Source organism: Hemiscyllium ocellatum, chromosome 30, assembly GCF_020745735.1.
Source record: "Hemiscyllium ocellatum isolate sHemOce1 chromosome 30, sHemOce1.pat.X.cur, whole genome shotgun sequence".
NCBI lineage: Eukaryota > Metazoa > Chordata > Chondrichthyes > Orectolobiformes > Hemiscylliidae > Hemiscyllium > Hemiscyllium ocellatum.
This window is the reverse complement of record NC_083430.1, coordinates 50,245,822-50,258,413: the sequence shown is the minus strand read 5'-3', so window position 1 is coordinate 50,258,413 and position 12,592 is coordinate 50,245,822. Positions and strand designations below refer to the sequence as shown.

The following is a 12,592-nucleotide window of genomic DNA, read 5'->3' as shown; positions in this document are numbered from 1 at the left end:
ACTTAAAGATATCAAGGATTATATTCTGGGAGACAATGCTCAATTCACAATTAGGAAAAAAGCAACCTGTTTAAAATTATTTCACTGAACAGAGAAATTAGATTAAGGCTTTAATTTCAGAACCATTTTGTTGAGTTCCTTTTACCTTGTATTGCACACTGATTAAATGAGAAAATTGTGCCAAGACATCATTTCATGCAGGATTTGCAGCCTAATTTCCAAAAGTAAAACTGATGTCACTTTAGTTGGCATAACAGCTATTTTAATAAAGAATATGTTATTGCCTTGCTTGATTGTACTTCTAAAGTGTGTTACAGGTAAAGGAAACAAAACAATGTTTTCGGTTTTCAAGTATGTGCTTCCTAAGAAGCCATGTATTAATTTGGTCTGGTCTTTGAGCCTTGATGGAACCAATTTTCATCCATGATAGTGAACATTGTAATCCTACTTCACCCTGGCACCCAACTCTGATTTGTGGTCTGCGGAACAGTGGGTAAGGTAGCCATATTGATGCCAACATTCTGAGTTGGCATAGCACAGTCAAAATTGAAATCAAGCTCTTCATTATCCATGAACTCATTAAGAATGATAGACTCCACATCACACTCCAGACTCCCATGAAACATGTCAAGGTCAAGGTCAGTGGGGAACTTATCTTGACTCATGGCAGAAATGTTAATCCCTCCGGGGCAGGAGGTCAGCCTTGAGTCCGATGCTTCCATTTGCATCCCGTGGCTGGCAAGTGAGTGAAGCTGGTTTTGGAGATGGTGCGTGACAGAGTTCATGTTACCAGCATCCGAGTGCATGTGCATAAGGCCAATGGGATTGGATAAGGCACCGTTATTGACAGCAGAATTTTGCTGCACTGGCGATGGGTGATGAAATGGATTGCTGTTCAGTAATCTGGGGGACTGGGCATTGAAAGGTGATAATGCTGGGTCAGAACACAGCACCATGTGTCTCTGGTTTTGTGAAGTTACGACTGTATTGGCCTGTGGCATCAGGGGGTCTGACTGAGTCATCAAGACCTCTTTGTGTCGAAGCGACTCTGGGGTCAAAAGATCCTGCAACATGCGATTCCCATAGTGGTTGATTGTTGAAAAAGTGACTTGCTTGTTTTCCTGAATAGTCTGCATGGGAGAGTGGCGTAACATAGTCATGGGGGGTGGACTATACATGGTGACACTGTATGTACTTGTCTGACTTCCGCGGGTCGAACATTTAGATCCAAATGAGAAGCTGGAGCTTCGCTGCCTCAGGCACCCTGAGGGAATCTGCTGTGATGGGCTCATGTTGTAATTATCCTGCAGCTCCTCCAGCAGGTTCTCTGTTATCCCTTCATTCAAGTTAATTGTTCCAGCCATATCAGCCAAGCGAGGAAGTTCCACAGGGCGCCTTGCACTTACAGATGGGGACAAGGTGTTCGAGGGACTGGGGTAGAGTAATGGAGAAGACGGAGTCCTGTCGTCATCTTCAAGCTCATCCAGTTCTGAATTAGCCATGATTGGGGAGAGCCGACCACTCAGGGTGCTTGCAGCTGAGTTGGCCCGTGACCTGAAGTCAGTCCACGCGTCAAATTCATCGCTGGCGTGAGAGCTGGGGCTGCCCGACCACTTGGTGTGTTGCGATGAAGGACTACCCTCATTCCGCTCTTGCGTTGCCTGCAGGGTGGCTTTGTTCTTGTTTGCCCCTCTCTTGCTCTTCAAGTACTTGCTGTTGCTGTCCATGGAAACTGCGCGTCTCCGGGGGGATTTCCCAGATTTCCCTCCATCAGGATTTAACATCCACCAGGAGCTCTTGCCTGTGCCTTCATTCTGCACTCGAATAAACCGGCTGTGGAGCGAGAGGTTGTGACGTATCGAGTTCTGGAAAGATAAAAGAACAAACTAAAATGAGAGAAATGTCCAACAAGACACAGATGGCATAACAATCACTTACTGCATTTCTTTACAGATGCAATATATAGTGTAGACTTTCAGTGTTATGCAACCAATACAAGCAATTTCAAATAAATAGAATGAATGTCATCTAGTTGTTAAGTTCTGAAGAATGGTCACTGTTTCTCTCTCCAAGGATGCTGTCAGACCTGCTGAGATTCTCCAGCAGTTTCTGTCCATATAACATGTTAGATTAGTTGATTGTTCCATATTACTGCTCTACCATTATTTCCCTTTGTGTGAGAATTTATATAATGTATGTACATGTACACAGATGGATATATCCAGAGTTTGTGGAGAGGGCTGTTGTGGTGCAGTGGTAGGGTCCCTACCTGTAGGCCAGAAAGTCCAGGTTCAAGTCCCCGGACATGTTGATTAAAAAAAAATTGCGGTGATTATGGAATTGAACCTTAGTAAGAAAAGAAAGATCTGCTTTTACATCACTTGCCCCAAGACCATGGAATGTTCTGAAATGGTGCACAGCTAATTCTTTGAAGAGCAGTCACTTTTGTATTGTGGGAAACCCAGCGGCGAATTTGTGCACAGCAAGATGGCATATACAGACATCTGTGAACAACCAGACAATCTGTCTCTCTGATGTTAATGAAGCAATTAAAAATTACTGAAATGCTCCTGTAATCGCCTACATCCTCATACTCCAAATAGTACCAAAGGAAAGTTTGTAAGTCCCTGAGAATGTAGGCAGGGAATAGAATGTAATTCCTCATCTGAAACTGAACCCTCAGCATTGTGCTGCTCTGGAATATCAGTCTAGAGTTTTGTCTGGAGTGCTTCAGAAATCCTTCACATCTGCCTCATGGGGGCCCTTGTCACCAACAGAGCCACAGACTGAATGGGAGGAGGCATCGCCAAAGAAAATTGGAAAGAACTCTTCGACACCTATTCACAAAACCTGCTGGAATTTCCATCGATTCAACAGAAGGGATCTCAGGCAGATTGTGTAAGGACTGTGCTATACCCATCACAAAATATCCCTTCCTACACCTTGGACAAGATAACAGGCATTGTTCGAGTAAATGTATTTCCAAGAGCACACTAATGTTGATTTAGGATAATAGGCAGCGTGAGATTTAGGTAACATTCAAGGCCATGTATTATGATGCTGAGTGAGACCTGTCATTGATTTGCTGTCTAGTTTGTGGAGAGGACTGATTGCTGTCTAAGGTTAATTATCTCCATGCTGATAGCTTGCTCTCCCTTTTGTTTCATTGACTTGATGTCTCCTTTCTGATGTTGTCAGTATTCAGTACCCAAGCGAGGATACTGCTACAAACAATTTTTATAAAGAGCAAAAACAGAAGTTCTTCAGAATCATTTTGAACTACCAGATTTACAAAAGTTCCTTTATCTGAACCCTTTCTCCCACTGATCTCCAGCTTCCCTGGATTCAGCAACCTACTTTTTATAAGATTGGGGGGAGTGGAGGGGAGGTGGGTTTGAGCAGAAATCTGATTCTTTCAGCTAAAAACACAAGAACCTCTAGAGTCTTGGTGCAAAGCAGAGTTTGTTCCGTCAGCAGACAGAGGCAGGCAGAGTGACCAGCCACAGGCTGCAATGTCAGGGGTGAAACACAGTTCAGAGACTTAAATGTTGTTAATGCAGGTTTAGCCACTTAAAGGCAGATTCTGCTCTGGCTTTATCAGGATTCCTTGGCTGCTCTCCAGTATGTTGTGGAGCTAGATCACATGACCAACATCACCTGCCATAGCTACTTCTGGGGTTTCCCATTAGAAACAATACCAGGAATTCAATATCTTTATCCAAACACTTGTGAAATGAGTTTCGAATGGTTTGAATTTGGTCAATCATAACTTTTGCATGCAAGGAACACTGTGTCCTACTGTATAGCTCTGCAGGTTTGAAAGGGCATTTTGACTGATGATATTATCTTTCTCTGACGTTGTCTGCATTAGTTATTACAAAATAAATTGGTAGTTAGTGGATAGCTGACATTGTCACAATGTCGGTCACATCTAAAATAAATGTTATTACCACAGAGCTGAATATTGTCACTGTGGTGGATCATGATGCATCAAGATGATTGCTATTTTCCTGAGCCTGATATTCTCCTGGTGCATGATAGGTCAGAGAAGGTGCATCTAGTATATAAATACTATCACAGCCATGATGGCCAAATGGTCTAATTATTTCTGAGCAAAATTCCTGATCCTGAACAAAAAAATTTTGAACATTCATAAATGTCTCCATTCCATGACTGGATTTTAACATAAAGTTTATTTGTAGTATTTCAGCTTCAACTTTAATCTCCTGTGTCCTCCCAAGCTAGACCTCACTTTCTGCAACATTTTTACAAGATACGTGCAAGGTGAATCCTGCTTGTTATTTTCCACTACGCAGTCTGTGAGAATCCTTTAATGCGATTGGCTCCTTAACTTGATTGATGCCATCACAGTTGCAGAGATCCTGAGATACTAGCACCAGAATGAAACTAATTAAAATTGGGAAAGGTGAAAACTATACCACAAGTGCTTACTAGACCTAAATGGGCAACTTAATTCACAGCCTGAAGGGATCACCTTCATTTCATCTCTCATTGCCAAATCAGGCAGATTATAATTCTGACACCAAGGCAAAGCACTGCCAGAAAAACAAAATAGAAACAGAATGTGCTAAAGAAATTCAGTAGGTCTGGCAGCATCTGCAGAGATGGAAACAGAGTTAATGTTTCGACTCTAGAGGAGAATTATATTGGACTTGAAACGCTGTCTTTAATTTCTCTCTCTAAGACGCTGCCAGACTTGGTGAGATTTTCCAGCACTTTCTGATTATAAATCTATACTGTTAAATCATCACTGTCAGGAAAACTGTAAGATAATTATTAATTTAAATTTCTGTCTCTAGCTGTTAAAATTCTGACTTTAGTGTGTGAATTTTAATAACTTCAGCTTGAAGTGCATTAAAGATATGTACCAAAGCCTAGTAAAACATTGAAGCCCAGGTGTAGACTGTTAGCAGTAAGACAATAATATAGGAAGGCTTTGTTAGAACGGTTTCATTATTTTCTGTTTATTATTTCTGCTGTGGTGTACTTATTTCAAGAAATGGGACCTTGTTTGAATTTTCATCCAAAAGATAACTGTTACGATAATACACTTAAAAACAAAGAGAGCTCTGGTTATCTGATGACTATACTGGAAGGGCCATGAGATTGGTTCTTATTTTGTCTTAAGATCTGGTCAGATGCCCTCAAGGTGAATTTTTCTTTTATTTCTTTGCCAGACTTCCAGATGAAGACATTTGTAGGTAAATCTGTGTGACCAAGCTTGTTACATTGAAGAACTTATTCTGTCAGTCAATCATTAAACATACATCTGTACAGAGGAACCTCGATTATCCGAACGAGATGGGCAGGCACGATTTCGTTCGAATAATTGATTATTCGGTTAATCGATTAAATGCCTTTCCTCTGAGGCTCAGAGGTTTTTAGTCCACTTCCCATTCAGTAGACAAAGCAGCCCCGCCCCTGGCACCGTCCAACACCACTCCCCTCCCCCCGACAACCGTCCAACACCGCCCTACCCTCCCACCCCCACCACTGTCCAACACCGCCCCACCCTCCCCTCAACACCGTCCAACACCACTCCCCTCCCCCCAGCCACTGGCCAACATCGCTCCCCTCCCCCCAACCACCATCCAACGTCACCGCCCCCCCAGTCACCGTCCAACGTAGCCCCCTCCCCCTCAACCACCGTCCAACACCGCCCCACCCTCCCAACCCCATCACCATCCAACATCGCCCCCCTCCCCCCACCACCGTCCAACACCACCCCACCTTCCCCCAGCCACCGTCTAACACTGTCCCACCCTCCTACCCCCACCACCGTCCAATGTTGCCCCCCCCCCAATCACCATCCAACGTCGCCATCCCCCAACCACTGTCCACCGTTGACCCCATCCCCCCACCCTCCCCCAATACCGTCCAACACCGCTCCCCTCCCCCCAACCACCATCCAACGTCGGCGCCCCCCCCAGCCACCGTCCAACAATGCCCCCTCCCCCTCAACCACTGTCCAACACTGCCCCACCCTCCCACCCCTACCACCATCCAACATCACTCCCCTCCCTCCAGCCACCATCCAACATCGCTTCCCTCCCCCCACCACCGTCCAACACTGCGTCCTACCCCCAACCACCATCCAACGTCGCCCGCCCCCCAAGCCACCATCCAACGTTGACCCCGTCCCCCGAACCACTGTCCAACACCGCCCCACCCTCCCACCCCCTCCACCGTCCAAAATCGCTCCCCTCCCCTACAGCCACCGTCCAACACCACCCCACACTCCCCCCAGCCACTGTCCAACACCGCCCCACCCTCCTACACACCCACCACCATCCAACAAAGCTCCCCCCAAGCACCATCCAACATCACCCCCCTCCCCCATCCAACACTGCCCCACCCTCCCCCCCCAGCCACTGCCTCACCCTCCCACCCCCACCACCATCCAACATCGCCCCCTCCCCCACAGCCACCGTCCAACACTGCCTCACCCTCCTACCTCCACCACCGTCCAACACCGCTCTCACCCCCCCCAACCACCGTCCAACATCAACCCGCTTCCCCCACCCACCGTCCAACACCGCCTCACCCTCCCACCCCCACCACCATCCAACATTGCCCCCTCCCCTCCAACCACCGACCAACATCGCATCCCCACCCCCCCAGCCAACGTCCAACACCGCCTCACCCTCCCATCCCCACCACCTTCCAACACCGCCCCCTCGCCCAAGCCACCGTTCAACACCTCTCCCCTCCCCCAAACACAGTCCAACACCACCCCACCCTTCCAGCACCACCACCATCCAACACCGCTCCCCTCCGCCCCAGCCCTCGTCCAACACCGCTCCCCTCTTCCCCCAGCCACAGTCAAACCCCACCCCCTCCCCCCAGCCACCGTCCAACACCGCCCTCCCCTCCATCCCCAGCCACCGTCCAACACTGCCCCCCTCCATCCCCAGCCACAGTCCAACCCCACCCTCCTCCCCCCAGGCACCGTCCAACCCAACCCCTCTCCCCCCAGCCACAGTCCAACCCCACCCCCCTCCCCACAGTCACGGTCCAACACCGTCCCCTCCCCCAGCCACCGTCCAACAAAGCCCCCCTCTGCCACAGGCTACCGTCCAACACTGCCCCACACTCCCACCACCACCACCGTCTAACACCGCCCCCCTCTCCCCAACCACAGTCCAACACCGCCCCACACTCCCACCCCCACCACCGTCTAACACCGCCCCCCTCTCCCCAACCACAGTCCAACACCACCCCACACTCCCACCACCCCCATCGTCCAACACCGCTCCCCTTCCCCCAGCCATCGTCCAACACCGCTCCCCTTCCCCCAGCCATCGTCCAACACCGCCCAACTCCGCCCCCAGCCACCATCCCACACCGCCCCCTCCCCCCCAGCCACATTCCAACACCGCTCCCCTCACCCCCCAGCCACCGTCCAACACCGCCCCCCTCACCCCAACCCTGTCCAACACCGCCCTCCCTCCCACCCAGCCACTGTCCAAACCCGCCCCCCTCCGCCCCCAGCCACTGTCCAACACAGCCCCTCTCTCCCCCAGCCACCGCCCAACACCGCTTCCCCAGCCCCCAGCCACCGTCCAACACCGCCCCCCTCCCCCCAACCCTGTCCAACACCGCCCCCCTCCCCCCGCCATCGTCCAACACCGCTCTCCTCTGCCCCCTGCCACTGTCCAACTCTGCCCTCCCTCCCACCCCTGTCCCCTCTCCGGGGCAGCTGGACTGGTCACCAACAACAAGATTGTAGCTGCCGCCTTTGTGGGGTAAGTCTCGAAATAGCGCACACACACACACACACACACACACACACACACACACACACACACACACACACACACACACACACAATTTCACGTTGACAGGTTCTACCATTAGCCTGCACAGGACAATGTTGGAGATTATCTGGGGAAGAGGGGATTACAGTACACCCCTCTGTAGAACTCCAGGGAAAGTGTGGGAAGAGAGAGGGGGCGGGAGTTCAATCATTTGGAGACAGTGCTTGTTTAATCACTGTAAACAAAAGACTCGATCACTGCTGGAAACACATCTTTGATGTAATGTTTCTATCGAGACCTTGAGATGTCCTGCAGATAATCTGATATTCGGATAATCTGATATTTGGATAATCGAGGTTCCTCTGTATTTAAAATCTTACTGCTCTTCCCTCTTTGTAGGAAACTTTAAGGTCGGAGGAGCATACATACTTTTAATAATTTTGGACAATCTGAAGTGCCATTAATTCTTTCAAACTAGATTCACAACTTGAGTCAGACATTATGATTATTTGGAGTGAGAACTATTTGCTGAAATTGCAGTTTGGAGTAATGAACCTTAAACTTTGTTCCTCACAAAATAAAAATGAGACCAACAAATTCATCATCACTTAGACAAAATTGAGGATCGTGGAAATGTCTTCACTTAATAGACTTCAGTACTTCATGAAGACAACTCCCAATCTCCTTCTCAAGGGGATCTGAGGATGAGCAGTAAATACTGGTCTTGCCAGTGTTGCCCACATCCCATGACTGAAGAACAGAATATATGCAGGGAATCATACTTTGCTCACTATAGAATGATATTATGGCAGCAACAGATCACATTTATACAAAGCTACTACCATTATGAGTATTCAAACCATTGTTTAATGTATACATTGGAAACATACCTTTCACTGACATGTCTCCCATTAATAAGCGCATTGCTGTATATACAATAATCAAATACCAACTATGGTTGCTGTGTTATTACTAAAACGAATTGCAACTGCCAAACCTTTACCAGATGATTTTGTTTTAGGGTCCCAACACTGTAATTTTCCTTTCAAACTTCATAGGCCTCTTGTTGCAAGCACCAGTGAGGTACCCTAAAGACAAGCTTAATAATTATTCTCAAGCGGTGTCAAATTGGAGCTGTGCAGTAACTGTTAGTGCCAGGCTGTGACACAACCACACTGCTGGTGCTTTGGAGGCTGTGTTTTTTTGATGCCGATAAATGTCATGACAGTCTAACAAATAATGCACCACTTTGTATTATATAACCACATCTTTACAACACAGTCCATTTAGTTTCATCTTGTTTATAATCTGGCACTTTTCCAAATGAACTGTTGCGTACCTCAAAATTAATCTACAGCCCTGAGTAAACCTGGATGGTACATAATAATCCCTTCATGCAAAGCGACAGGCAAGTAGTTTGCTCACTGAAATTTCATATCCATAATCCACATGCATACGGTCTTTCAAAATGAACAATAACAGCTGAAAAAAAGATATTGTCTTGGCATAGTCTCTATACCTCACTTCATTTCAAAATATAACGTCTGCGCGCAATCGCACTGGCAACATTTCAACCATTTCCTGGACTCCATTAAACTACACCCTAACACTGTTAAGCCAGCATCATGGAAAGAAACACTGAACTTAACCAACGTCTGCAAATTTAGTTCAAATGGCAGAAGACACTGTAATCCCCCAAACCAAATGTCTTGGAATGCAGCAAACACCGTGGACTCAAGTTTTCACTTTTGTCTGCTTATTCCAATTCAGGAGGAATAAAGGAAAGCGAGTCTAAAACCCATGCAGAACAGGGCCTGTTTTTGATATTCCTTGCTAATTCTGTACCAGCCTCAATGAAGTAAACTGAAGCACAGCACATAAAAACTGATCCACATCAAACTCCATCCACAGGAACATTGGACATGGGAGAAGGGGTTGATCTTGTTCTGCCATTCAATAAGATCACGGCTATTCTAGTTGTGGTCTCTACTTCACTTTTCCGTCTGGTTCCTGCAACCCTCAACTCCCTTGTCTATTGAAAATGTGATTAAACTCAGCCTTGAATCAATTCAATGGCACAACTTTTGTTGCTTTCTGGGGAAAAGAATTCAAGAGGCTAATGACTTTCAGAGAGAAAAATATTCTCCTCAACTCCATCAGGACCTCTTACGCTTAAACTATCTCCTTCTCTAATCTCCTCCACAAGAGAAAACATCTCTTCAGTATCCACCCTTCCCAATCCCATCAACATCTTATAGAACACAGAACAGTATAGCCCACCATGTCTGTGCTGACCACAATGCCATTTTAAACCAATCCCATTCATCTGCACATGGTCCGTATCCCTCTATTCTCTGCCTGTTCATGCATCTCTATTAAATGTTGTTATTGTGTCTGGTTCTACCACGTCCCTTGCAGTGTGTTCAGGCATCTACCACACTGTGTGTAAAAAGCATGCCTCTCACATCTCCTTTGAACTTTCCCCCTCTCATCTTCAACCTATGACCCCCAGTATTTGACATTTCCAACCTGAGAAAAAGACTTTGACTATCCACCCTGTCCATGCATCTCATAATGTTGTATATTTCTATCAGGTCATTCTTCAGGGTCTGACACTCCAATACACTCCAAACCAGGCAACACCCTGGTAAGCCTCCTTTGTACCCCCTCCAAAGATCTCCACATCCTTCTGTCATATGGTGACCAGAACTGCACACAACACTCCAAGTGTGGCCGAACTGAAGTTTTATACAGCTGCAATATGACTTGCCAACTTTTATATTCAATGCCCTGACTGACGAAGGCAAGCATGACGTATGCCTTCTTGACCATTTTATCTACTTGTTTTGTCACTTTCAGGGAGGTATCGACTTGTACCATCACAAGATCCCTCTGTATAACAATAAGAGTCCTTACATGTTTCAGTTTGATATCCTCTCATTCTCCAAAACTCTAATGGGTAAAGGCCTGACTTCTCAAACTGTCTTCATAAGATAAGCACTTCATCCAAGGAATGAGTTGAGTAAACCTTCTCTGAACTGCTCCAATGTAATTGTATCTTTTTCCTAATAAGGAGAATGAAACTGTACCAAAACAGTTCACTTTATTTCATATCAACATAACATTTTCTTGTCCAGTATCTTGTTAGTTCCCCTTAAACACAATAATTCTATTCACCGCATTATATGTGGTTAGTGAGTTCCACCTTCACATCTCCTCATATTCTCTGGATAAGTAAGTTTATTCTGAGCTTTGTCTCGGATTAAGTAATTATTATCTTGAGTCTATTGCCTGTAAATTAATAATATTTCACTTCAATGTTATTTCAGGAAGTTATCCTGCCTTTGCTTGTAGGGATTTTAGCCATTAGATAATTTTACTAGCTTGAAAATGTTTCAGTTCCTGTTTTCAACTTTTATTTTCTTTCAAGAAAACCCCTAGCTTATAGTTAAGGGATTTCATGTGACTGTGGACTGAAGGTGGTTTCTGCTCCTGTTTTGTCAGAAATTGGCTACAGTTTGTTTTGGTGGTAAAATACACTCAGCAAATCTAATGGTTATTTCCTTCAGTCCCATTCCATTTCAGTTTGGCTGTATGAGTGAATCTCTTTGGTGCAGATCCAAATTAGATCAGTCGGGGTCAGTGAGGTGGGGGGGGGGGAGGTTGGTGGTGGTGGTAGTGTGGTGGGTTTGCTGTTTCACGACTGCCATACTGTTTTGGTTCCTGTGTTAAATTGCTGCACTCCTCTTGCGATTTCTTCCAAATCCGAAATCGAATCTCTATAAGTCATTCAGACAATGCTTTGATGCTCATCGAGAGAATAACATAAGAGATGTGGGTGTACCTCAACAGCGGGCAGTGGGCACAGAGTATCTGGGGTGGTCCTTGGCAGCTCTGATGTGGTTAGCAGCAGGCTCTCGTTAACGTGGAGGTCTCTGGAGACCTGCCCCGTACATGGACGGGTGAGCAAGCTCTCAATGGGGCCTTTCTGACACTGTTTGTGGCAGTCAGCAGCAGCAGAAGGAACCCAGGTCACAATTGGAATAAGTGGACAGAGGCAAAGGGGCAGCAAATTCTGAGTCAATTGGAGATTCAGGAAGAGGTGAGGGCATTGCGAAGGGAGGTTCATGTTTTCCAGGTTGGTCCTGGAGCAATCACTCTAGTTCCTCATAGAAATGTAGAAGACACGAGTAGGAGTAGGCCATTCAGCCCTTTGAGACTGCTCCCCCACTCCACATGATCATGGCTGATTATCCAACTCAGAACCTTGTTCTTGCTTTCTTCCCATGTGTGTTGATCCTTTTAGCCTGAAGAACAACATCTACCACCTTACGCCACAGCATATCCTGAAAGAAGTCATTCTTTCAGAACCTAGATTGGTGTCGATTAGCCAGTGATCTCCACCTGCATGGATTGTCGGGCTGCGGACAGTGCAAGATTTCCTCAACTCGATATTAGGTTGTGAAACATTTGAATATTAAGTTGACCCCATCAACCTTCAGGCCTCCTTCCAGGCAGAGTGAAGGCAGGAAGTTGAGTTGTCACATGGTCATTGGGTGGGTTGGTTAACATTATGGCTATGGAATCAACCAAAGTGGCTATTCACATATCAGGAGGTCAACAGAGGTCACAGCAAACTGCCTCAAATGGCAAGGACAAAGTGGTCAATGGGACCACATTGACAAATATCCATGTCCTCTGCCACTGATATTCAGTGGAGGCACTGTGTACTATCTGAAGGACCCACTGAAGAAATTCTCCAAATATCCTCAGGCAGCACATTCTAAGCCTGTAACTTTTACTATCCAGAAGTA

The 12,592-nt window shown here is 46.4% G+C and overlaps 1 protein-coding gene across 1 annotated transcript in view; it reads right to left on the bottom strand.

Annotated features, from left to right (window-relative positions):
* Positions 1-243: 243 nt before the first annotated feature.
* Positions 244-12,592, bottom strand: part of LOC132830148 (forkhead box protein O3-like) — a 208,994-nt gene continuing 196,645 nt past the window's right edge. Inside the window, exon 2 of the mRNA XM_060847664.1 lies at positions 244-1,865. Coding sequence (XP_060703647.1) covers positions 450-1,865 — 1,416 coding nt within the window. The 3' untranslated portion in view covers positions 244-449. The remainder of the gene's footprint in view (positions 1,866-12,592) is intronic.